The 26,053-nt window shown below is 38.8% G+C and overlaps 1 protein-coding gene across 1 annotated transcript in view; it reads left to right on the top strand.

Annotated features, from left to right (window-relative positions):
* samtor (S-adenosylmethionine sensor upstream of mTORC1) overlaps positions 1–26,053 on the top strand; it is a 118,509-nt gene that overhangs the window by 80,546 nt on the left and 11,910 nt on the right. The window contains exon 4 of the mRNA XM_080191068.1: positions 17,538–17,652. Within this exon, the coding sequence (XP_080047194.1) occupies positions 17,538–17,652 (115 nt within the window). The remainder of the gene's footprint in view (positions 1–17,537; positions 17,653–26,053) is intronic.

The following is a 26,053-nucleotide window of genomic DNA, read 5'->3' as shown; positions in this document are numbered from 1 at the left end:
CCTGCAAAACTTATCTCCAAACTTCGTGGCCTGGGCCTCCCTCTGCAACTAGATCCTGAACATCCAAACCCACAGACCACAATCAGTAAGGTAGGCAGCAACATCTCCTCCACCATCATCCTCAACACTGGTGCCCCAAAAGGCTGTGTTCTCAGCCCCTCCTATACTCCTTATACACCTGTGACTGGCCAAATTCCCCTCCAACTCGATTTTCAAGTTTGCTGATGACACCACTGTAGTGGGTCAGCTCTCAAACAATGTTGAGACGGAGTATAGGAATGAGAGAGAGAATCTGGTGAACGGGTGCGACGACAGTAATCTCTCCCTCAATGTAGGGGTGTGTGTAGTTTCTGGACGTTGCTGTCTAATTTGCACATTAATAACCATGAGCATGTTAGCATCATTGTTAGTTCTATTTGAAAGTTGGTTCCAGTGAGATTCTTGGCCTTGTGATTGACAGCTGTATCTGTTCAGTGACAATCATTGTTTCTAATGATCAATTTTTCTTATGATCAAGAATTAATACTGTCGTGTGTCAAGTCTTCTATATCAAACTGGCTTCTCGTTGGGATGCCAGTGATTTGCTCTCCAACTTCTGTCATTGAGTGATTGATAGTGTTTTCTTTTGTAGAGCTGCCAGATTCAAATTTTATGAGTTTATATATTCTGCCTTGGGTGTAGGCTTCTGTTTCAACTTTTCTTAGCTACTGCTTAATATGATTGATATCCCTTCTTGCCATATCATTTACCAGGTCAACATCAAAGTGAACGGAAATGAAATAACTCTACCAGGTTTAACTTTTATACAGAAATTAAACAATTTTTTGAAAATTCAGTTTTGTCCATATTCAGTGATACTATCTGGATCAAACACTCATTCTCAATTTTATAAAGCAAATTTAACAAATTTGACCTTTGCCTAAGTGGATTTTTTAAAACTCTGTATCCTGTACTAATCATGTAAAATTTGCTGTGAAAATATTTTAACATTGGAGAGAGAAATCCAGGATTGCCGTATTTACATGACAAAGAGAGAGCCCTGACTCCTATAAGATGATTTAAAATCCTTTGGCTAACCCAGTTCTCCGTATCTCCTCACTGACTCAAAAATAATTTTATTTAGGTGCAATAATGAAAAAGACATTGATAGCATCAGTTAATCTTTGCTTAACTTTCAAACTTGGCTCTAAACATGATTTTCTAAACATATGTATGTAATATATGCTTAATATTAACTGATTAATAAGCTTGCAATTCAGCAATTGGGACAGAACTTTCTTTTGCTTGATTCTTTTCTCCTGCTTCCTCTCCTGAGCTTTGTCTTACATACACTATACCTTCAGGAATGACAGGAACCGAACTCCACTTTTCTACAATCCAGTCCCTTAAGAATATCAGAAAAACAAAATTTAATTTTGTTTCTATTTTCTTCACACTCTTAGTACAGCACAAATGCAAATAAGAAAGCTCTTTCTTTAGATGGTGCTAGTCCAGCAATTTGATTGCAGTGTTAAGAGTAACACCTGTCACAGTTTGCAAAGGGTGCCTCAATTAAGTGTTGAGACTCTTATTTGCATGTGCAAAGGGTGGAATGCCTGTTTGAAGAATTTGTTTTGAAGGCTTCTTTTTAATGTTTTTATTAAATATGGTGGCGGCACGGTAGCACAGTGGTTAGCACTGCTGCTTCACAGCTCCAGGGACCTGGGTTCGATTCGCGGCTTGGGTCACTGTCTGTGTGGAGTTTGCACGTTCTCCCTATGTGTGTGTGGGTTTCCTCCGGGTGCTCCAGTTTCCTCCCACATTCCAAAGATGTGCGGGTTAGGTTGATTGGCCATGCTAAGATTGCCCCTTAGTGTCCTGAGATGCATAGGCTAGAGGGATTAGTGGGTAAATATGTAGGGATATGGGGGTAGGGCCTGGATGGCTTGGTGGTTGGTGCAAACACTGGGCCAAATGGCCTCTTTCTGCATTGTAGGGTCTCTCTCTATGAATCTATGGTGCAACGCACATGTCCGGCACATAATGTTTGTCATGTTCTGCCTATTATGTTGGTACTTAGGTACCCGTTTTATGAATGAAAAATTGAACCCAGTACCATTAACTATCTGCACCACTTCATCCTTGACCCTTTTGAAGCATTGTGCCCACTGTTAAACTGGCAATTAACAGCATTTGTATATCACCTTGTAAGTGCTTAATGAAAGTGTCACGTTGCAATTCAACACCTGTAACCAGAGCAGAGTGTTTTCTACCCTTTAAGCCAGTGACCACCAGTGGAGCAAATGGCGGCAGACAAGAAGCAGAAGGAGGGTTCAGAGGTGTGGATTAATTTTACATTTGAAATGACAGTTTTATTATAAAGATGGCCAATTTCTGTTCACAGTAGCTTGACAGGATTATGATGAATGCTTCAATTTATTGTCCATTAAGGGAGTTTAGTTGTTTGCAGGTGGGCTTGTTATATAAATGAGTACTGTTAATGAAAAGTGTGAATGCCCGTATGTCCCCACCAGCCAAACCAGCAGAAATACTAACAGTAGTTTGAGATAAATCTGGACCACTCAGTTCCCTGAAGTTAAAGTAACTACTCAGTAGCAAATAACTTCCCCACCCCCACACCCCAAAAAGATCATAGAATCAATGAGGAAAAATGAGAAATCCAAGATTCTTAAGAATTTCTCAGTTGTTGGACAGCAATGAAGTGCATTCTGTTCTGTTCGGTGTTCAGCATCTGCCTGTCCAAGAGAGATAAAATTAAGTTGCCTAGCCAGGGGATAACCGTTATCCCAAGACGATGATAACAGTTAATGAAAAGGATTAGCAGAGTTGAAATAGTACATGACCAGGTATCAAATTGCGTGTGTTGCTCAGCAAGAATTGAAATGCTAAATTAAATAGTCTTTGAGTGAAATAAATGCTGAAGATGCTTTTCTCCCTGTGAATAGATTTTACACCTCCCCCCCACCCCCCCAAATGAAATCCTAATGAACTGTATGTTCGGTTCATTTAGTTCAAAACTATTCACTGCATCGTGGATGTGAAGTAATGTATGGTATAGTAGTTTCAGCAGGCATGATGCTTGAATAAAATGAACTCAAAGCCACTGGCATTTGATTCCTGCTTCGATGAAAGAATTACCACAGAATATCTGAAAATTTTACTCTTAGGATGTGGATGACACTGACGGGCAGCATTCATTGTACATCTTTAGTTGCTTTAAAAACATCAGTGGACGGTTAGTCAATCAATTATGTAATGTAGGGCTGGAGCAATATGTAAGTTAGACCTGGAGAGCATTAGTGAACCTGTTGGGTTTTTGCAACAATTCGACAGTAGTTTCTCTCTCTTTCCACCACTCCGTCCCCCCAAATAAATGCTAAACAAAGATAGGTAGTCTGATTCAACCAACATAGAAATAGATGTCTAAATTTTCATCAAATTGATTGATTGGAGAAGAAAATATGTCTTCTAGTATTGACGGTACATTTCTGTAATTGCAAATTTTAAGGTCTGAACTAGTGCTAGCAAAGTCTTGGGTGTATTGTTTGCTGAAGCACACAATGGAATACACCATCAAGATGCCTAAGTACTCATAGAATGGTCAGTAAACTCACTTTATTAGCTAAGGAGGAATAACCTTGTCTTTTATGTAATGTATTACTTATTAGTAATGACGTGGTGTTTGAATCAGCTAACTGGCATTAATAATCTCCTTAAAAGCATCGCCTTGTCACCAGTCACTGTCTTTGTTGCCTTGAAACCAAACCATGTACCTAGAAATGAAGGATGTTATCATTAATAATTTCACGTTTTATTGCCTAGGCAAATTTAGAAGTAATGGTAATGTTACAGTTCGGAAATCTTTTGATTCTCTGTGATTTTGTTTCTTTTATTACCTGTTGCAATATTGATACCAAAGAGTTGCAGTGGAACTACTTGCTTAGGTATTGCAAATGATTTACTTTGATGTAGCTTTTCTTAAGAAAAAAATATTTGCCTAAGATCTGCTTCATTAAAAGTGGCATTAGCACTTGATATTGGGCCAATAATGCAATCGTTGAGTGCAAAGTCTTGCTCAATATTGAAACCTTCATATTTGCTAATAAAAATTATTGATACTTGTCTCTGGATATCTCTTGGTCAAGGTAATAAAGTTGTAGCTTATATAATTTAGTGGCTAAAATAAATGTTGGAAATTTCTGGTTTCATTTGTGTGTGAAAACAAAGCAGCAGCATTTCACATCATTATGACACGCATCCTGTACACTTAGTGACCTTACACTGCTTTGTGGAATCATTTTTTTAGGGCCATTGTTTTATAAATGTTCTTTTACTGAGTTGTTTAATCAAGAATGTGTGCACTGGCGATAACAAAACTGTCAACATAGTTCAATCTCCAATCTAAAATAGATTACTATTAGTGCAAGGACAGCCAGCAGTAGCCAACTCATATTTTATTGGTGAGTCCCAGAGTTAGTCAGTTCAGTGCAGCTCTGAAGGACGAGGCTGGTACTATTGATATAAAGTCAGCCCATGTACTGTGCTGACAGCTGTGTGCAAGTCTAGGTTCATTGCTTTTGATCTGAATTGCCAAAATAAATTATGACTGATGTGCATTTTTAAATTAAATGTACTGTGAAGTTAGGAGAGAGGAAGAAAAGCTAAGGTTAGGTGAGAAAACATTAAGCATAAATTATCAAGTGGGTATGTTGTTTTGAGCTCTCAACGAATACAACTCAGCCGATTCAGTACGTTCAAATTATGTTGCTATCTTCCTCTCTGACTTGTATTAGGAAATGTTTTATTTAAATTTGTTGACGATGCCAGGCAATCATTACTGCTGTAATGCATCAGCTATCCAGCAATGTGAAGGTTACTGAATTTTTTTTTGGTACAGGCATCTGGCATTGCTTCAGTTCTATGTAGTGCATGTGAAACTTTAATTGTGATGGATGCAATTATTCTTCATTATTCCGTTATTCCTTCTGAGTTAAAATAAACTATTATTTCCAAGTTTAATTCCGACTTTATTGATAACCCCACAGCAAACCTGAGATGAGGTAAAATAAGAAGATTGCTTTATCTTACACCAGTATACGAAATGCAGAAAGGGATATCGTGATGTTCGCCCCTTTTGAATTCGTATGATAAAAGAGGAATAAAGGAAAGAAAGGGATACAGGGCAAGACGATAATAAAAATCAGTTATGATTTATGCGAATCCACATGTGAATCAAAATTCCAGTGGTTTATTCCTTCAGAGGATAGCAGACTGAAATGTTTGTGGGTTGATCTGTCTTTCCAGAAGCAAGAACTTCCATGATGAAAGAAATCACATAGAGATTAATTAGTCCGATGGGTAGTGATACAGGAGTTCTGGTGCTCCAGTAGTACACCATGTAGGCTAGGCAATTTACCTGGACAGAGCTCTTTTTGCAGCTACCTATGATGTGGTTAAATGGTAGATTCCTGGGTTCAGTTCCACACAGTTTCTGGCAGCTTGGGAGAGGTCATCTGACATACTTCCCACCACTTTTCTGGATTTTGGACAAAGGATGTATTTTTCCAGGCCTGAAATCTTAGAGGAATGAGGGTCCCTTTTGACCCTGCAGACAGATTTTCTCCGTTGGCCAAAGCTCTACCTTAAAAGTGTGAAGAGTGTTGATGCATTTCTTTAAAAATTTGATTTTCTGCAATCGTTGGGGGTGGGGTGGGGTTCTAGCACCTCTTTGAAGAAAATGAGATACTGCTAGTTTTCTGAAGGCTAGAAATTCCTCTAGTAAGAGTCAAGTCTAGTCAAGCACGTCAGAGTAAATTTTACCCATTTTAAAATCAAAATACTTCTATAAAGTAGCCAGTCTGATATAGCTATAAGAGGGGTGATTCTCTTGAATTGGGACTAAGTGCCCACACCAGCAGGAAACCTACATTACCACTATTAGTAACTACGATTGTGCTCCAAAAATGTAACTTTATCAGCTGTGAAATGCTTTGGGATGACAAATTTGTTTGCATGCAAAATGGTTCATTATATAAAACTATGACAATCAGTCATATCAACCTAAGTATCATTGTGAGGCTATTTATTGGTCCAGCTTTTGTAGTTATCTGCAAAGTGCTAACCATTGACCTCGAAAGAAGTGCTCACAAAGATCTAGAGGCATGGATGTCATCTTTTCTGGTAATTTCATTCCTGTGTCAGCTAGAGGGGATAGCGAACATCCAGAAAATATGTCAAAAATCATGAAAGAAATCCCACAGGTAGCAAACCAGGTGATTATCCTGCATGTAATCATTTTACAGATTACAGTCAAGGAACATATAAATAGGATTGAGATAGAGGCCGAAACATCGTAAGCAAACTCAAAAAGTATATATATAATTAGTCTGGATTTTTTAAAAAAGTCATAATGGAAAAATTTGACACTTCACAAATACAAGTGGAATACTCTCTCCTGACCTGGATGAATGCTGTTCCAACAACACTCAAGAAAGTTGATACCATTCAGGACAAAGCAACCTGCTTGATTGGCATCCCACCCACGGTCTTCAATACTCACTCCCTCCACCGCTGACACAGTGGCAGCAGTGTGTGCCATTTACAAGATGCACTGCAGTAACCACCAATGCTTATTTAACAGCACCTTCCAATGCACGACTTTTACCACCTAGAAGGGCAAGGGCAGCAGGTGCATGGGGACACCACCACCTTTAATTTCCTGAAGCCATACTCCTTCCAGTCTTGGAACAATATCACCACCATTCTTTCAGTGTTGCTGGGTCAAAGTCCTGGAATTCCCTCCTTAACAGCATCGTGGGTATACCAACACTATATGGGCTGCAGCGATTCAAGGTGGTGGCTCATCATCACCATTTTGAGGGCAATTAAGTATAGGCAATAAATGCTCGCTTAGTCAGCAAAGCTCACATCACGCGAGAAAGTAAAATAACATTAGGTTTTAAGCATCAGAGGGGCAGTTAAGCACTAATTATAACTTAGTAAACTATTAAAAATCTTTTACACCTCATTCAACAAGACACAGCTTTCTCAAGAGTTTGCAGCAAGTCTGATGGTGTAAAAAATGGAAGTTCACATTAAATTAAGTGATATCTTAAGGTTTCCATTTATGGCTTGTGAGGACTTCAACAATGTACCATATGGAGGAATGGGGAATCGCTAACATCAACCTCTAGATTTCAAAGTTTAATTGCAAGTGTGTGGCTATCAAAAGTTTGTGTCCATTTCATAGAGTAAAGACTATGACTGTTAAACCATCTCACCATCAAAATCATGAAAATCAGACCATTGTGTCCCCAGAAATGTGTTAATCTGCCTTGGGTAAACCAGCAACTGTTTTTTGCTTTTTTTCTTTTAAAAAGTTACAAATAATATAAAAACACCAATATTCTATTGTTCTGTTTGCAGTTTCTCATTCTATTTAATCTGAATGCTGGTAATATTGACAGAGACATGATTCAATCAAGTCATTGAGTGCAATAGGAGAGAACTGTGGGAACATTTTAGCTGGGTGCAGTGATTCAGCATGTGTCATGTGTGTAGGGCTCAGTAAACTTTCCAAGAACAGCAAAACCTGGACGCTGATGCACATTAAGGTATCCAGCAGAGATTGTTTAAATATTCACAGGAACTAGAAGGATTAAGATTGACTGAACGAAAATAGGTTGGGTTGAGCACAAATCTTTGCAGTCAGTTAATTTTAGAAGGAGGTTTTAATATTGACTCTCCATTTTCTCAGATTAGTGTTAAATTTTACTCCTCTATTAACTTTGAAATAGTGAATCAGTGCGATGCAGAAAGGATTGAGTTTGTGCAGTATTCATAATTAGATACTTCATTTATAATTGGCTGTAATTATAATTAGATATTAGCATTTTTGTGGAAGCGATCATAATTCAGTTAGTTTTAATATAATAATGGAAAAGGACAAAGTTAGATCAGGAATTACAGTTCAAAATTGGGGCAAGGCCAATTTTACAAAACAGGAGTGATTCAGCAAGAGTGGACTGGAAACAGCTACTTTGAGCTAAATCAATGTCAGAGCAATGGGAGACGTTCAATAGAGAGATTCAAGGGATTCAGGATAAAAGTATTCCCTCAAAGAAAAATAGTGGATCTCGGGAAGCTAAGGCAGAAAAGGAAGACTATGTCAGACACAGAGTTCAAGTCTACAGAAAGGCGAGAGGAGCATAGAAACTGAAATCAAAAAGGAAATTAGGAAAACAAAGGGCAAGAAAGAATATTGGCACGCAAAATCAAGAAGTTTTATCAATATATTAAGAGTAAGAGGATAACTAAGGAAAGATTAAGGCCCATTAAAGACCAAAAAGGTTATCTGTGTGTAGAGGTGAAGTATGTGGGCATTGTTCTTTAATGAATAATTTGCATCTGTCTTCACAGAAGAGAGAAACGATGCAGCTGTCATAGTTATGGAGAAGTGTGAAGTATTAGATGTGATAAACATAGGGGATGTATTCAGGGGATCAGCATTCTTGAAAGTGGATAAATCTCCAGGAACAGATGAAACATATCCCTGACTGTTAAAAGGAGTTGGGGAGGGAATTGCGAGGGTCTGACCGTCATCTTCCAATCTTCACTGGATACAGATGTGGTGGATTGGAGATCTGCCATCGTCGTATCTTCATTTAAAAAGGGAGTGAGGGATAGACCGACTAATTACAAGCCAGCGAGTCTGTCCTCAGAGATGGGCAAATTACTGGATCAGTTCTGAGGGATGGGATAAACTGTCATTTAGGCACAGATTAATCAAGGGCAGTCAGCATGGATAAGTTAAGGGAAGGTTGTGTCTGACTAATTTGATTGAATTTTTAAATTAAATAACGAGGATTCATCAGGATGGTGCCATAGATGTGGCCTGCATGGATTTTAGCCAGGCTTCTCAAGATTCCACATGGCAGACTGGTTGAAAGTATAAAAACCCGCGGGATCCAGGATGCAAAATTGGCTCAGCGGCAGGAAACAAAGGTTAATTGTCGATCAGTGTTTTTGCGACTGGAAGGCTGCGTCCAAGGGGGTTCTACAGGGCTCAGTACTTGTTTTTGTGGTACATGTAATGATTTAAACATAAATGTAGGGGAAATAATCAAGAGGTTTCAGACAACACAAAAATTTACTGCACAATTGATAGCGTGGAGGATTGTTGTGGACAGCAGGAAGATATAAATGTACTGGCCAGGTGGGCAAAAAAGTGGCAAATGGAATTAAACAAAGTGTGAGATAATGCATTTGGGGAGGTCAAACAAGGCAAAGGATTACACAACAGAAGGGAGAATATGGAAAGGTGGCAGAACAGGCTGATAAGGTGGTTAAGAAGGCGCGTGGAAATCATTTAATTTATTAACTGAGGCAAAGAATGTAAGTGCAGGAAGGTTATGCTGATTTGTATACAATATCAGTTAGGCTATAACTTGTATACTATAATGCAATTACATCCTTTCTGTAATGAGGTGACCAGAACTGCAGAGAGAGGATACAGAGGAAATTTACAAGGATGTTGCCAAGACCAGAAAATTGCAACAATGAGGCAAGATCAGACAGCATGGATTTATTCTCCTTGGAACAGAGGAGGCCAAGAGGAGCTTTGATTGAGATGTATAAAATTGTGAGAAGTCTGAATAGAGTGGGTGGGAACAGCCTACATACTTTAGCAGAGTGGTCAGTGACCAGTGGGCATAGATTTAAAATAATTGGTAGAAAGATTAGCGGGGAGATGAGGAAAACATTTTTAACCTGGGGATTGTGGAAGTCTGGAGCTCATTGCCTGAAAAGGTAGTAAGAGCAGAAACCTTCAACTCATTTAAAAGACGGCACAGTGATGAGCATTGCTGCCTCACAACACCAGGGATATGGGTTCGATTCCTGGCTTCGCTTACTGTCTGTGAGGAGTCTGCACATTCTCCCTGTGTCTACGTGGGTTTCCTCCCACAGTCTGAAAGACGTACTAGTTAGGTGCATTGGCCATGCTAAATTCTCCCTCGCTGCACTAGAATAGGCACTGGAGTGTAGCGACTAGAGGATTTTTGCAATAACTTCATTGAAGAGTTAATATAAGTTTACTTGTGACACTAACAAATAAACTTTAAAAGGTATCTTGGATGCGCACCTCAAAGTGCTGTAACCTGCAGGACTATGGACCCAGTGCTGGGAAATGGGATTAGGTTGGATGGCTCATTTTTTGGCTGACATATATATGATGGACCAAGTGGCCTCTTTCTGTGCCATTAGTTTTCTGTGATCCTATGGTTAGTATCTGCTCAGTGGATCCAATAAAAGATAGCTACATAATTTTTGTGCCTACATTCAGGCCCATGCATTTATTATGGATTTAAAACTCTTTGTTTTCATCCTAACTGTTACATTTCTGTTGTTCTTATTATAGTGATACATCAAATCCTATGGTTGCAATGGCAGACTTCTGTCTTTTAAGACTATGGTTTGTGCCAGAGTGATCAACTCTTTGGTTTGGCTCAGGAGCTCTCCTCTGGCATGGTAATTTCTGCAGAGGAAGACAGTGAGCTAAAACGGTACATGATTTACTGGCCTCTGTTTTTCCCTAGTCCCTCTCAATCAACTAAGCTTTTTGTTTCTATGTCCTCCTTGCAATGCCCTTCCAAACAGTCAGCTTCTTGAGGTCATGGCCATCAATGTGCACCATCTTTATATCTCACTTGTAGGTGTCTTTCTTATTGGAGGAATGCTTGCCCATGAAATTGTGACCCAGGTTCACCATACGGAAGGTCTTTGGATGTACGGCCAACACCCATTTGATGCTTGTGGCCAAGCCAGCATAGACATTGTTGGCTTAGCAAGCGAGTGCATGCTGATGAAATTAGCATACTGCAGAATTTCTACGTGGTGACCTTGTTCTGCCAAGAGTTGCTGAGGATACGCCAGAAGCAACATAGATGGAAACTGTTATCCAGGTTTTGTCACTGTAGAATTGTGTGCTGAGGAGGCAGGCTTGGAAGACTCAAGGAAAGAATCATTAAAAGCCCTACAGTGCAGAAGGAGGCCATTCAGTCCATCGAGTTTGCGCCAACAACAATCCCACCTAGGCCTTACTCCCATTGTTCCACACATTTACCTCATTAATCTCGCTAACCTACACTAAGGGGCAATTTTGCATGGTCAATCAACCTAACCCGCATGTCTTTGGGAGGAAACCGAAGCACCCAGAGGGTACTCACGCAGACATGGGAGAATGTGCAAATGCCACACAGACAGTGACCCAAGCTGGGAATCGAACCCAGATTCTTGGAGCTGTGAGACAGCATTGCCAACTATTGTGCTACCGTGCCACCCGACTCACTGTTAGATGTTCCCAGTCAAGTGGTTATTGCTGTTCTCTCTTAATCAGCTTAGACTAAACAGCTGCAGCTTTTGCAATATGTGTGTTGATTTCAGCATCAAATGTCAGATTGCTGTAGGTTCAGTTTTAAATATGTAACTAATTCTCAAAACATTAACTCTTTCTTCGTTTTCAGATGCCAGGTAAATTTCAAAGAAGGAACTGAAATGCATTTAATGCTTTTCACAATCTCAGGATATCCAAAAATGTTTCAGAACCAAGTAATTACTTTTGAAGAACAATCAGTATTGTTTTGTAGGCCAATGCAGCAGACAATTTGTGCTGTTAATCTCCCAGACAGCAATGAAAGGAAGGACCAACAAATCTGTTTTGGTGACATTGCTTGAGGAGATGAGGAGTTGCTCCTCTTTGAGAAAGTGCTAGGTGACCTTTTGCTTCTCTAGTATCTTGCTTTAATATCTCATCCCCTCCTCTGCACTGCACTACAATATCAGCCTAAATTGTGTGTTAACGTCCTAGTGTGGGACTCGACGTGCAATTTCCTCTGAGCCAGAGCAGTGAGTGCTGTCAATGCACCAAGCTAAGACTGAACTGATGAAAGGTTAATATAAGTATTACAGTTACTTAATACACCCTTAAAGAGATCATAGTTGCCAAGCAAATGGAAAAATAAATAAACTAGGCTGTGGTGTTGCATTTCTGTTCAGAACCTGCATTGCAAGATTAATGAAAATGCTGTCATTGCTAAAGGAGGTAGAACAAAAAAGTATAAATTATATATATTCTCATTTCTATTGAAAACTTTCTGAAGTATCTATCTTAATAACAGCATTGTCAAAAATTCAGGCATTTTTTGAAGTGTTGACATTTTTATCGTTATCTTCAGATAGCACTGAATGTAGTGTTTTGCTAGCTTGATGCTGGATCAACGGAAGGACATTTTGCTAAATACAGATTGTCATTGAAAAGCATAATTAATATGTGGGAGCAATAAGTTAATTTTGCTCCTTAAAGCTTTTCCTTTTACCCTTTATTCTGTTAATTAGTCTCAAACACAATTTTCAAGGCTATTGTACTGTATAGTACATGTGTGATATATTAAAATTTATATGCACCTATTTGCTATAATTACGGCTGAAATATGAAAGAATGAAATGTACTATTCAATTAATCTAGCATGTCAAATAAAGGACTAATAAGTAGTGTTGCTCTTCAGTGACAGCTGTTTCCACAACTTTGTCACATACTGTAGCGTGTAGCTGGCTATAATTATCCAATTTTTTTGTATCGGTTTGTTCCCTTGTGAACATATTTCACAGAAAGGTAATTATCTTGTTTTTCTGGCTCATCAATGTTACGAGTAGCTTAAAATTTGCACTGATTTTCCATCCGTTTACTGCACAGCACATTATTGCTGTCAACCTGTTGTTTAAAGTTGGGAATGTACTGGTTTGTTCAGATTTTATAAAACTGGGTTTAATTTCAGTGTGTAATTTTTATTGCTCTCCATAATGTAATTACTTGGTTTAGATCATTATTACTTTAACAAAGTAAAACATAAAACTTTATAACTGGATGCATAAACTATCTTCCAAAAGGCTTTAAACATTGCACAGTAGAAACGCATTCTTCACTTATAGGAGGAATGAAATTGTAGTGGAAGCAGTTCAGTACTTTCCTCCAGAATGGCATGTAGCTGTGACAAAATGAGGATTATGACAGTTCCTTTTGATATGAAGGACCATAGTTTCATGATATTATTGTAAGCAAAGATTGTGCCCCATTAGAAAATTCATGCCTGTATAAGGGGAAGGCTCTAGAACATCATGGGGGAGGTGATGGCCTAGTAGTATTATCGCTAGACTATTAATCCAGAAACTCAGCTAATTTTTTGAGAACCTGTGTTCGAATCCCGCCATGCAGATTGTGGAATTTTACTTCAATATATTAAAAAGATCTGGAATTAAGAACAATGAAACCATTGTTGATTGTTGGAAAAACCCATCTGGTTCGCTAATGTCCTTTAGGGAAGGAAATCTGCTGTCCTTACCCATTCTGGCCCACCTGTTACTCCAGAGCTACAGCAATGTGGTTGACTCTCAACTGCCCGCTAAACAAGGACAACTAGGCATGGGCAGTAAATGCCAGCCAGCCAGTGATGCTCATGTCCCACAAGTGAATAAATAATCAGACTTAGGAGCAGGCCATTCAGTCCGTCATGCCTGCTATGCCTTTCAATAAGATTATATCTGATCTGGTGGTGGTCTCAATTCCTTTCCTGCCTGCCCCTTATAACCCCTGACTCTTTTGTCTGTCAAAAATCCATCCAACATAGTCTTGAATGAATTCAATGACCCAGTCTCCATTGTTTCATGGGAAAAAGAATTTCGCAAACTGATGACTTTTGAGAGAAAAAAAAAATTCATTTCTATCTTAGTTCTAGTCTCTCCCAGAAAAGGAAACGTCCTCCTCGTATCCACCCTGTCAAATGCCCTTAAGATCTTGTATCTTTCATTAAGATTTTGATTTGATTTTGATTTTAATTTGATTTATTATGATCATACGTATTAGTATACAGTGAAAATTATTGTTTCTTGCGCGCTGTACAGACAAAGAATAGTGTTCATGGAGAAGGAAACGAGAGTATGGAATGTAGTGTTACAGTCCTAGCTAGGGTGTAGAGAAAGATCAAGTTAAAGCAAGGTAGGTCAAGTCAAAAGTGACGGCAGCAGGGAAGAAGCTGTTCTTGAGTCGGTTGGTCTATGAGCTCAGACTTTTGTATCTTTTTCCTGACAGAAGAAGGTGGAAGAGAGAATGCCCGTGGTGCGTGGGATCCTTAATTATGCTGGCTGCTTTTGCTGAGGCAGCAGGAAGTGTAACAGAGTCAAGGGATGGGAGACTGGTTTATGTGATAGATTGAGCTACCTTCACGACCTTTCGTAATTTCTTGCAGTCTTGGGCAGAGCAGGAACAATACCAAGCTTTCTATGTAATCTGTAAAAGTTGGTGAGAGTCATAACTGAAATGCCAAATTTCCTTAGTCTTCTGAGAAAAAGTGGAGGCACTGGTGGGCTTTCTTAATTAGAGTGTTGGCATTTAATTAAGATTTAATTAAATTAAGATTTAATAAGCTTCATTGTATTGTAATAGTGAATTTTAAGGTAGTTAGTTAGTTTAGAACTTTAGTATTGTTGAAAAAAGAGACATGCTGCCAAAGGTTTTCATTTTACACTCATCTGGCCAGTATTTGGATACAGTAAGGGAGAATTTAGCATGACCAATCCACCTAGCCAGCATGTCTTTCGGACTGTAGGAGGAAACCCACACAGACATGGAGAACGTGCAAACTCCACACAGACAACGACCCAAACCGGGAATCGAACCTGGAGCTTGGTGCTGTGAGGCAGCAGTGCTAACCATTGTGCCGCCCGCCATTGGTCACCATTTGGACAAAATAAGAATTGCAGGAAGGCATTTTAGATTTTCATTTGTAGAAAACAAATGTACCTAAGCTTCTGCTGCATGGATAAAGCAGCATAAGACCAAAATACGCACAGATTGTGCATTAATATTTGATTTACTGGATTAGCAAAACAGTTTGAGCAGTGATACAAAATTTTTGAACAGTGTAATTCTCTCAACAATTATTTTGGCTGTGTAACTGTCAAAACAGTTCTTATCAATCTTATAATAGATTGATATTGCTTTTTTATTTTACACGTTGCTCAAAAAAAGGTTTTATTTTTCTCCTTTTACAGTCTTAAGTATTGACATTAACTAATTTATATCATGTTTATTTGCATTTTGTCAAATTGAAGTAAATTTTATTTATTAGCCACAAATAAGGCTTGCAGTGAAGTTATTGTGGAATTTCCTAGTCGCTACATTCCGGCACCTGTTCGGGTCAGTGCACCTAACCAACACATCTTTCAGGCTGAAAGAGGAAACCAGAGCACCTGGAGGAAACCCATGCAGACACAGGGAGAACGTGAGAACTCCACACACAGAGTGGCCCAAGCCGGGAATCAAACCTAGGTCCCTGGCGCTGTGAGGCAACAGTGCTATCCAATGTGTCACCGTGCTGCTCCCAGACAGCTCATCTAATTCGTATTGTGTTTATGATGATAATTCTAATTGTTTAGTATTTATTTACATATCTTGGGATCAGATTGGAATTATTTTTACATTCACTACAATAATTAATCATAAATAGAGCTCTGTAAAGAAGTTTTCCTTTCATTACAAAGCGCTAAAACCAATATTCTTCCCACTGGTGACACTGACAACAATTTTGACTTTGGAGATAGAAAAAACATCCCTGTCTTTATGCTATGCAATAGTTTTATGTGTTTTTAACATGTTTCAAAAGTTTGATGGTTGAAATTTTCCACAAAATTTTGGTTTCATCATTTTCTTGGTCTGTTTTCTCAATGCACATTTTGGACAGATTGGTTCCAGTTGATATGAATTCAGCCTCCTCTCAATGGCAGTTCTGATTTTAAAGATTTCTTTTATTTGTCATTAATAGCTATAAAAACAGGTTTTGAAGCTTCTGCGCTTACATAAAAAAGAAGCGATTAGTCATAATAAACTTCTATTCCTTAAAGGTTGAGATGAACAATATGAGGAAATGAAGAAATGGCAAGATGTTAAACAATGTATATGTCTTTGTGGTGGAAGACCCAAAACATTCTTGACTTAAGGGCGAGCCAAGGCTCGCGTGAAAATGAGGAACTCAAATATTATTGTTGAAGAAGAAATGGAATAGGAGATCAAATGCCCTGGATTAGATGGTTTGCATCCTAGTGTTTTAAACAGGTGTAGCTACAGCAATAGAAGATGCATTGATTTTCATCTTTCAGAATTCCCTCGATTCCATTGGAAAGTAGCAAATGTAATCCCATTATTGAAGGAACAAGGGGAAAGAAACAGTTTTATAAGCCAACTAGATGAAATCAATAGTAGGGAAAATTCTGGTACCTATTATTAAGGATGTAGTAACAGAACACTGAAAGAATCATCATGTAATTGAGCGGTGTCAACATGGATATATGAAGGGAAAATCATGTTTGACAAATCTATTTGGAGTATTGCAGTTGTATAAGCTTGGAGTAGTGTGTACAGTCTGCCTAACCAAAGGACATGACTGTTCGAGTGAGTGCAACAAGGATTTGCTAGATTGATTCCTGGGCTAAGCGGATTGTCTTATGAGGAGAGATTGAGAAGAATGGATGGGTGATGCCATTGAAACACATACAATTCATATGGTGGATGCCCATTCGATTTTCCTCTGTATGCTGCATACAGGGGATTAAATATACAAGTATACTCAAGTTCAATAACAGGAGGATATGTTTTCTGCAAGCCTGAGTTTTATGCCTCTAGGTTTATCCCAGTGAATACAAATAGTTTGTTAAATTGTACTTTTTTTCCAGCAAAGCTTTTGTTATGTGTACCTTTGCCTGCCCCAATCACTGTAAACTTATATATTGAGCTACACACATCAAGTTAATTCCAGCCTTATGCTGTGTTAGCTGAGGTGATAATGGAAGTGCTGTATTTGGTTACATTTCCTATTAGTTTGTAAGGGTAAAAGGAAACTAAGGTTTTCATATCAGATTGGCAGCTAGTATCCCTTGTTTGAGATTATCTTCACAATGCATCTGTTTTTGTACAAAGTTGGGCTTGAATGTGATGCAGTCAGAAAATTAACGAATTGTGTGAAAATATGATGGATGTTAGAAACCTGAAGTGAAAACAGAAACTGCTGAAAATAATCAGCAGATCAGGCAGCATACACGGAGTTAGAAGCAAAGTTAACATTTCAGATTGATGACCTGAGTTTTGATGGAAGGTCATGGAATAGAAACATTGACTCTATTTTTTTCTGCTGAATGTTTGCAGAATTTTTTGTTTTATTTTAGTTAGCCAACTGGCCATGTCGAGCTGCACAGACAAATAGCACAGACACTTCTTTTGAAATCCAAGACCTTCTGATGCTTGTAGAGCTGCAGTTCATTTTTACTTTTCCGGACGAGGAATGGATTTGTTTAATATTTTATGGATGGATTTTACGTCAAAACTTGTACTTTCTAGGTGATAACCCATCCATCAGTTGTATTTATGCTACAAAATTATGATGGAGAGTTAATGTCTTTCATCATTTAACTTTGTCCACTTTTTTTCCCAGGTTAATATCTTTTTCAGGGAAAATCAGACTGCTGGATGTTGGAAGCTGCTTTAACCCATTTTTGAAGTTTGATGAATTTCTAGCAGTTGGCATAGACATTGTGCCTGCAGTGGAGGTATGTTGTATTATCATATGTTTACATAGTATTTTAGAAACAGCCATTTGGAAGAACAGCTTGACTAGCATGCATTCAGAAGGTAGGGATTGTGTTTAACCAGTTGGCTGGATTTTCCTGAAGAGTCTATAGATCTGACTGATGGGCATAAGACAGTGGACGTTAATTAGCTGGATTTCAGAAATATATTTGACCTTGCCCCCAAATAACCAGCTAATTTGCAACAAGAGTGTGTCCAGGGGATAATGGTAAAGCATTAAGCTAGATTGATGGCTGGAAAGTATACACCGAAGAGTAATAGTGTGTGGATAATTTTCAAAATGAAAACCTGCTGACAGTAGAATTCCACAGAGATTAGCATCGAGGTTATTGTTATTTACAGACTTTCAGAAAATACTCGAAGGATTAGGGTATTATGCAAGATGTTTAAATTAGTGGATGAGACCAAATTGGGTGCAGTGACAAATTATGTATTTGATCAATGTGCAATCATCCAAATGACAGCTAGGTCAATGAGGAGTGGATTTAAATGGAATTCAACAGATGTAAAAGTATGTACTCCAAAGAATTACCGTGGATGAGTTTCTACTTTAATTGTAATCAATAATCTGGGCATAAATTGCACAAAAAATTATGATCGTTTTCTGAAGAAATTTTTTTTCTTTGCCCAAGTTTCCACTCATGCTCATTTGCACAGCACTAAACACAGGATCTTCCAGGAACTACCAGAATTGGGCAGCATTTTACAATGTCATTTTTGTATATGTTTGAGTGGTTACATAGTACAAATTTATTGATGCAGTTAAAAATAGGTTTATTACAGTAATAAGTATCATCACCATGTAAGCCATAACTGAAAATAACTTGAATAAGCAAAACAGTGTTCTCCCCGCGTCTGTGTGGGTTTCCTCCAGGTGCTTTGGTTCCCTCTCTCATTCCAAAGATGTATGGGTTAATTGGATTGGCTATGCTAAATTGCCCCTTCGTGTCAGGGGACTAGCTAGGGTAAATGCATGGGGTTTTGAAGATAGGGCCTGGGTGAGACTGTAGTCGGTGGGCCGAATGGCCGCCTTCTGCACAATAAGATTCTATGATTCTAATACAGAGTCATATAGTATTTTTTCATCAGTGTACGGTAATCAGTTTCTGAGTCAATTAACTTTTTAAAAAAGTTTTAAAACTTAAAAGATGCCTATTAGCATCCTTGCATGAGAAATAAGTTCAACTTATAAGAACCTCCCTAGAGACCCAGAAAATTACCATGGTGATTAATTTGATCAGGGGATGCGGTCAGCTTTTATGAGCGGGGCCAGCTACAAACATACTGTTTTTTAAACTAGCACAAAAGATTGCAGAAATTTGATTTGTGTTGGATTTGCACTTGGAATTCCTTGATGCTTTCCACTGATTTGAATGATATCAAGTGCGAACTTGATACAGCAGAAATCTCTTTTTTTGCATTACCTTTGTTTCTTGAATCCTGATACTTTGGTAGTTGAGGTCAGAGGATGGTACACCTCTGAAAGATCCCAGTGACTGGGCATCGACCATTTTTCAGGGGTTTCCTTCCAGACCAATCCTCTTCTCAGATAAAGGTACAAGTTTGCCACCCTGGCTTACAACCTTTTGTTTCGTGTAACTTGTGTAAGGACTATGATGGAACCCTCTGAATCAAACCCAAACCCAAATACACAGTGTTCCGTTCTGACAGTTTTCAGTGCGTAGTTGAACAGATTAGTTCCACATTTTCCTTTAGCTTTTCTCCTCTCAGTGCTGTATTTATTCACCACTGTTAAGGTATAGCTGCATGGATGCCAACAGCCATTTATGTAAAATAATTGGCAGAAGATTAGTGACAAGTTGAGGAGAAATATTTTCATGTTGAAGTTCTGAAACTGTCTGAAAGGATGGTAAAGGCAGAATCAAAATTTTTTAAAAAGTGCTTGAAGTGCTATAATCTTATCACGAGCTGGAACTTTAGGCTAGAAAGCTCTTTTCAGCTACTTCAGACGTGATGAGCTGATCTGGCCTTAGATTGCTGTTTCTTTCTAAAAGATTACCCACGTAGGATCTAGGTATCTACATTTGAATCAGTAAACTATTTACATGTGGGGCATCACATCCAAGCTAGACTGGTTCTCAACTCATGTCTGTTGGACTGCTTTTGTGCACTGTTGTGTTTTGTTAATTTAAACATGGACATCAGTTGTAAAAGATGCAGAACCAGATATTTGTCTTTATCAAGCTCATGTTACACTATCCAACATGAGTATTCAGTCAAATCACATGACATGATTCCAGTACAATTATATGATTCTTTATTTTGAGTTCACAATTCACCCTCACACCTCGGGTACCTCAGTACTACTGAAAAAAATACATTTTGTCAAAGCTTTTCACCTTGGATTCATCAGAACAATTGCAACTTTACACTGTATGAGAAGAGAATGCTGTTGATTGGCAGACTCAGGTAGAGGTGTTGCCATGGGGAATGCACCAGTTAATCATGACTGAGACTTAACTGCCAAGTTGATACCATCCTACACAATTCAGCTTGATTGCAGCATGCAGGGCTTTTCTCAAAACATTTAGCAATTCTGTCTTTTAACCTCTACATTCCATACATAATAACATTGTGCAGTTTTTGATATATTATGGATCAATGCTGACTGCAGATATACATGAGCCAGGATCGCACCACTTCCATCCTGAATCTCTCTCTCTCAATGATTCTGTTACCATGGTTAAATAGTCCACTTAAGCTCGTCAATCATTTTATTGTTATAAGCAGTGACCAAGCAACGTGTCCTACACCCTCAAGACATAAATATGTGATCTTCCCATTCATTCAGCCTCTCGATCTTGCCATAGACTTGCTTCCCTATCCCTATTCAGCAGAACAAAAATTGTTCCAACTCATTCTGCTGATCCTACAAACAGCCCAAGGTGTTGAGACACATCAGTAGATGAACCTGCATTCCCAAATGTCCACCTCTGATGCATTCAAGAAGGGACCACTGGATAACAACTTGAAATTACAAAGTAATTGATGTTCCCCTCCTCACCCCAAAGGCACTGATGCTCAACGTAGTACCTGCTTGCCACCATGACTGAATTTAACTTATGTGAAGGAGACTTATAGAGTTAAATCTGGGACGTTCTGTATATGCAGCTTTTGTTGACACATTTAGCTTTATGAACTGAACCATTGAATGAATTCAGTTTGTTGTTTCAAACCTTGGAATCTATACTATCTTGCTGTATTTATAATTCCTACAGAAATTCTGCAGATCACTTTGGAGGTCAATGTTAAACTTTGGGAACTGCGTCCCTAACCCATTGCATTTGCACCTCCTACCATTCTTACACCAACAGGTGACATGGCAGTGTCTTCATTGTGACATTTAAATTACAGTGCAGCTGGGAGCTTGATTTAAATTTAACAGCTGCTGGCTGGGCTCAGGATACTCAGCTAAATGTAGAAATAACAGCTACTTCTAGCACTAAGCATCTTGTGGGTCAGAAGGAGCGGGAGTGTTCCTGTCTGCCCAATGAGGAAGGCTTTGTTTTCCCTTCCTCAGATTGTACCAATAAGGGGAGGCTGCACTCAGCCAAAACACACAATCCAGGATCTATCACTCCCCATTGCCGTACTCTGACTTCTCCTCCAAGCTGCAATAGTTCCTCCATCTACCCACTAACTAGACTCTGACATATGCATCTCATTACCATGCCTTGCTCCTTGCCGGTACAACCCTCTCCCTGCCCCAGTTCTAGGAAACGCTCAATTTCTTGCATTAACAGCTCCTTAGTGAAAAACTCGTCTCAAGGCAACATATTTTCAAATTGATAGTAGAAAGGCACTCATATATTGCCATTTGGACTGAGAGGTTGAGAAAGTCAGACCCCTATCCATCCAGTCTATGCCAGCTTTAGGAGTCAACGTCACAAGAGTTATTGCACAACTGATCTGCACAAGAGCCACAGAGATGAACTTCCAAACCTTTACCAAGAGAAATTTGGGGAAAATAATTCAAAAAATGGTGACTTTAGGCAAACCACAAATTGTGAATTATCTCGCTTTAATTTTTGCATCAATGTAGGTTGGTAAGAGTGCAGATGATAGGTAAATGAAGAATTTCTATTGCTTTGACTTGGCAAATTCTTTCTTTTAACAAATTGATCATCCTCATGCCTTGAATTTGACTCATCATCTTCCAGGGAGGACAACTGATGGGAACAATATCCTTTTAAAGGTCTTTATTCACGACAGCCATATGTAGATGACATGGCTTTTATCTTTTGCATATTAATGATTCCTGATGTAGTTGGTCCCCGCCCCCCCCCCACCCTTTCATCCGTGCACTATTGATCTTTGCTTAAGTTTCTCAATTTTAAAGATGTTTAAAATTCTGGAACGACTAGCACTCAATCTTCTATTCTGATGTAGCGTGAAGAGTTAACAATGCAAACATATTGAGGAATGTGTTTTCACATAGCGAATTACCTATATTGCATTCAAAACCAGAAAGACATTGGTGTAGAAATTCCAGAGGTAAATGAATGTAGATTTTCAAGTTGCAAGTTAATAGCATACAGTTTGCAGCAGCATGCCTTTAATTTGGTAGAACTAAGGTCATTAGGAACCAGTGCACACATCAGTAAGGTGGTGTTGATTATTGCGTACTTAGGAAAAGAGCCAGCTGCAGATGGGTGGAAACTTGTAGCCCAGAATCCCTGTGCTGATGCAAAGCCAAAAGAATGAATTTAAAACACTCCTGTTGGTTGGAATGGAATTGCCACACAAACGTTTACAGCACAAGTAGACCATCCAGGCAACAATGAATTTATAAACAAAATGCACTCAGTTTGAGTGTTCTAAGTTTGGGACGTCATAATTTACTGGATAGATTTAGTGTGAATGCGAGAGAGAAAAATGCAGTAAGTCTCACCACATCAGGTTAAAGTCCAGCAGGTTTATTTGGTAACAAAAGCTGTCGGAGTGCTGCTCCTTCATCAGGTAAGTGGGAGTTCTGTTCAAAAACAGGACATATAAAGACATAAACTCAATTTACAAAATAATGGTTGGAATGCACAGTGGTGTTGTGTGTTATGGACCAAACTGGGTTTTAATGGAAATGCCCTGATTTCTCCTCTTACCATCCATTGGTGAGCAGGAAGTGTTTTCAATTTCCCCCTTCTAAAGTGGTGGCATATTTCCCCCAACCCCTCAGCTTTGGTGTGATCCAATTCTATGATTCTGTGAATTGTCTGTTAATGATCACACAGCAAACTTGAGATATGGTGAAATAAAAGGACTTGGATGTTTTTACACATTCAAAACGTGGAAAGGAGGTGATGTTGCTACTTAGCTCCCCAATACATTCATACAAGAAAATAGGCATAAGGAAAGGGAAGAGGTTCAGGGCAAAACCCACAGACAAAAATAATAATTATTGTTTTACTTGTCCAGAATCAGTAATCCATAGGTGAGCTCCTTCACAGAGGAGGCTGATATGGGTAATCCACTTTTTCAATAGAGATTGCTTGCATGAAGAGGCACATGGAGACAGTTAGTCTTTAGGTGCTGGTACAAGAGTTCAGTGATTCCAGTAGAAAATGGTGTAGGTGGGCACCCAGATATCAATAAAAAACCTGGACAGAACCCTTCTTCTGCTGCTGCCTACTAAATGGAAAATGGCAGCTTGCCTTTCTTCAGCCCCACAAAGCAATATTACAGGCTCGGGCGCAGTGTTGGGGGGTGGGGAGGGTGGGGCGGCAGGCAGCCTGGGGTGCACATGAGGCTTTGAGTGTGGCCCATGAGACATTTTGTTGACCGTTGCCCATGTGCAGGGTTGCCACATTCTGCTGATTTCCAACCATGTAATTTTTTTTCCCTCCTGGTACGACTGAAGTGATACACACACAAAGCAAAGGCCGGTGAAGTGAGGTGCATGCTGATTGCACACAACATTGATTATGAGAGCTGTGTACTCCCTCTGCATCCAAATTGTAAATGTTTATTTTGTTTTTACCATTTAAGGTTGATAATTCTATTAATACAGACTTAAGCATTTTTTATAACTTATGAAATACTTGTTGATCTTAATCTTGGGGTCATGGTTAGTGATCAAGCCTGATTTCAATTTGTGGCTACTGAAATGAAGGAGTGTCACTTAAATGGCCCACTCACTAGCCTGGGTTGCCCATCACTGTCCCAGCAGCTTGAGGGGGATGTCTTGTGACAGTAATTCATTCATCAGAGATTTCTGAATCCTTTTGTCCTAGCAGACGAGCATCTCCGTTGGCCAGGGGCATGACCTTAGAAGTGTAAAGGACTTTTCTACAAGTCCTGCGCTTTTGATCTCTGCAGTCATAGAAGCTTGAGAGCCTTTTTAGAGATAACAAGGTTATTGCTGCTCTGAAGGCCAAAAATTCCTTCTATTTAAGCCGCAGCCAGTGGTGGCTTCAGTCAGTTTAAAGCCTTCTTCCAGTTTAAAAAATACTTTTATCACAATATAAAGTGAGGTCTTAGCCCCCTAATGTATTCAGAAAATTCATAGATCTGGCATTGTGCTGTTCCTGCACATTTAAATTATTTCAATATTAATTCTGTTGTTCCAATATTGAATATATTTCACTGCTGTTCTCACCAGCCTTGCTTGTATACGTTTGTTACAGAACAACTTCTGTCAGAACACAAATCTTATTATTGAATATGAAGACTTATAGAGATCATAGATTATTATTAGGTCATAGACTCATGGCAATATGAGCAAAACACAAAAGCTCCTGTTATTCCAGGATGCAAGACGTTTATTTTTCTGGGAATTATAAGTAACTTTTAAAGTGCTAATATTGTTTCACCCATATGGAATAAAAAAACTTATATAAACATATGTTTACAAACACCCTAGGGTAGAATTTTTTTTGAAAATTTATGACTGGAATTCTGCTCCCATGCCGCCCTCCAGCCCCCCAAATTCCAGTGTGTTTTATATATCAGGTGAATTGATTTTCTCTTTTACCTCATTACCTGATGGTTTTGCTATTATTTACACAATCCAAACCATATGATACTTTGTTTTTTATCCTTGACTTGTGACCTGCTGTTTACTGGATTTTGGATGTAGTGTGGGGAAACAGGGGAAGCTGTGTGGATGTGCGAACTGCTGAGGCCCATGACTGAATGAAAAACTATGCAGAAACATGGAAATATGGCTTCATTATCAGAACCCAGCTTCATTTGGTCATTTTTGTGTGTGGGTGTGTGTGCGCCCATGCAGAGAGGGGTAAGTTTGGAAGTTTCACTTAAAAGCTTAAGCCAATGATGTCATCTGAGGACTAGTTTCATCCTTGAAGGCTGAAGATTTTGCTTGTCCTGTTGAATTCGAGGCATACGGTAGACTGTTTTGACTCATCCTTCTGAGTCACGACTCTTTCACAGCAATGAGCAGAATCCGATTACAACACTGGTGAAACAATTTTCAGTGTTTAATATTAGATAGCAATTTCACTGCATACGTAAAATTTTAAAATATTGGAAGACACATCTGTCTCTTGTATAAATAATCTATGTCTGAACCACATTTATGCTTTCTTTTTATCTGGAATTGGACTCAGCCTGCGAATGCACTCAACAAACAGCACAACATAAAATATTTTTTACAATGTTCCTCCTAACCTAGTTTGGTTAGTGCCAGTATTTTTCCATGACAAATCTTGTTAATGTAGCTTTGCCACATTCCATACCATCAACCATGCTGTGGGTCAGCATTCACCAAAGACTGAACTGGATCAGCCATGTAAATTCCATGGCTACGAGGGCAGGTCTGAAGTTGGGTATTCTGCGGTGAGTAGGCAGGAATGTAATGAATACTCTCAACTTGCTTGGCTGGGTGCAATTGTCATGTCACTCAAGTTAAACAGCATCCAGGACAAAGCAATTAAACTTGATCAGCACCCATCCTCCAGCTTAAACATTCACTCTCTCCTCCACTGGCGTTCCATGATTGCAGCAGTTCGACAAGACACAGCACTCCTTCTCGAGGGCAGCTAAAATATGTGCAGTAAACCCGAAGAATTATTTTTTAAAAAACTCATTCCACAGATTTGGGGTACGGTAGAATGACATATTTTATCTTTGAAGCATTGTGAGGAAGTTTATTACAGATCACATTTCAATATTGAAAGGATGCTTCTGGGCCCATTTACAACCCAGCTTGATAAAAATGATTTGCTTTCGTTGGAGCTTTAGCCCTAGTGTTTTCAATTTGAAAGCTTAATCATAGGAGTTGTAAAATGAATTTTTATTAAATACATTAATTATAAGCAATTTTATGTGCTTTGGACCATTTGCATTGAAAGTTAGGACAATTATTTAGCAATCACTTGGTAAAGA

Source organism: Carcharhinus amblyrhynchos, chromosome 6 (genome assembly GCF_965287045.1).
Source record: "Carcharhinus amblyrhynchos chromosome 6, sCarAmb.v2.hapA, whole genome shotgun sequence".
Lineage (NCBI taxonomy): Eukaryota > Metazoa > Chordata > Chondrichthyes > Carcharhiniformes > Carcharhinidae > Carcharhinus > Carcharhinus amblyrhynchos.
This window is presented reverse-complemented; position numbering and strand designations above follow the sequence as displayed.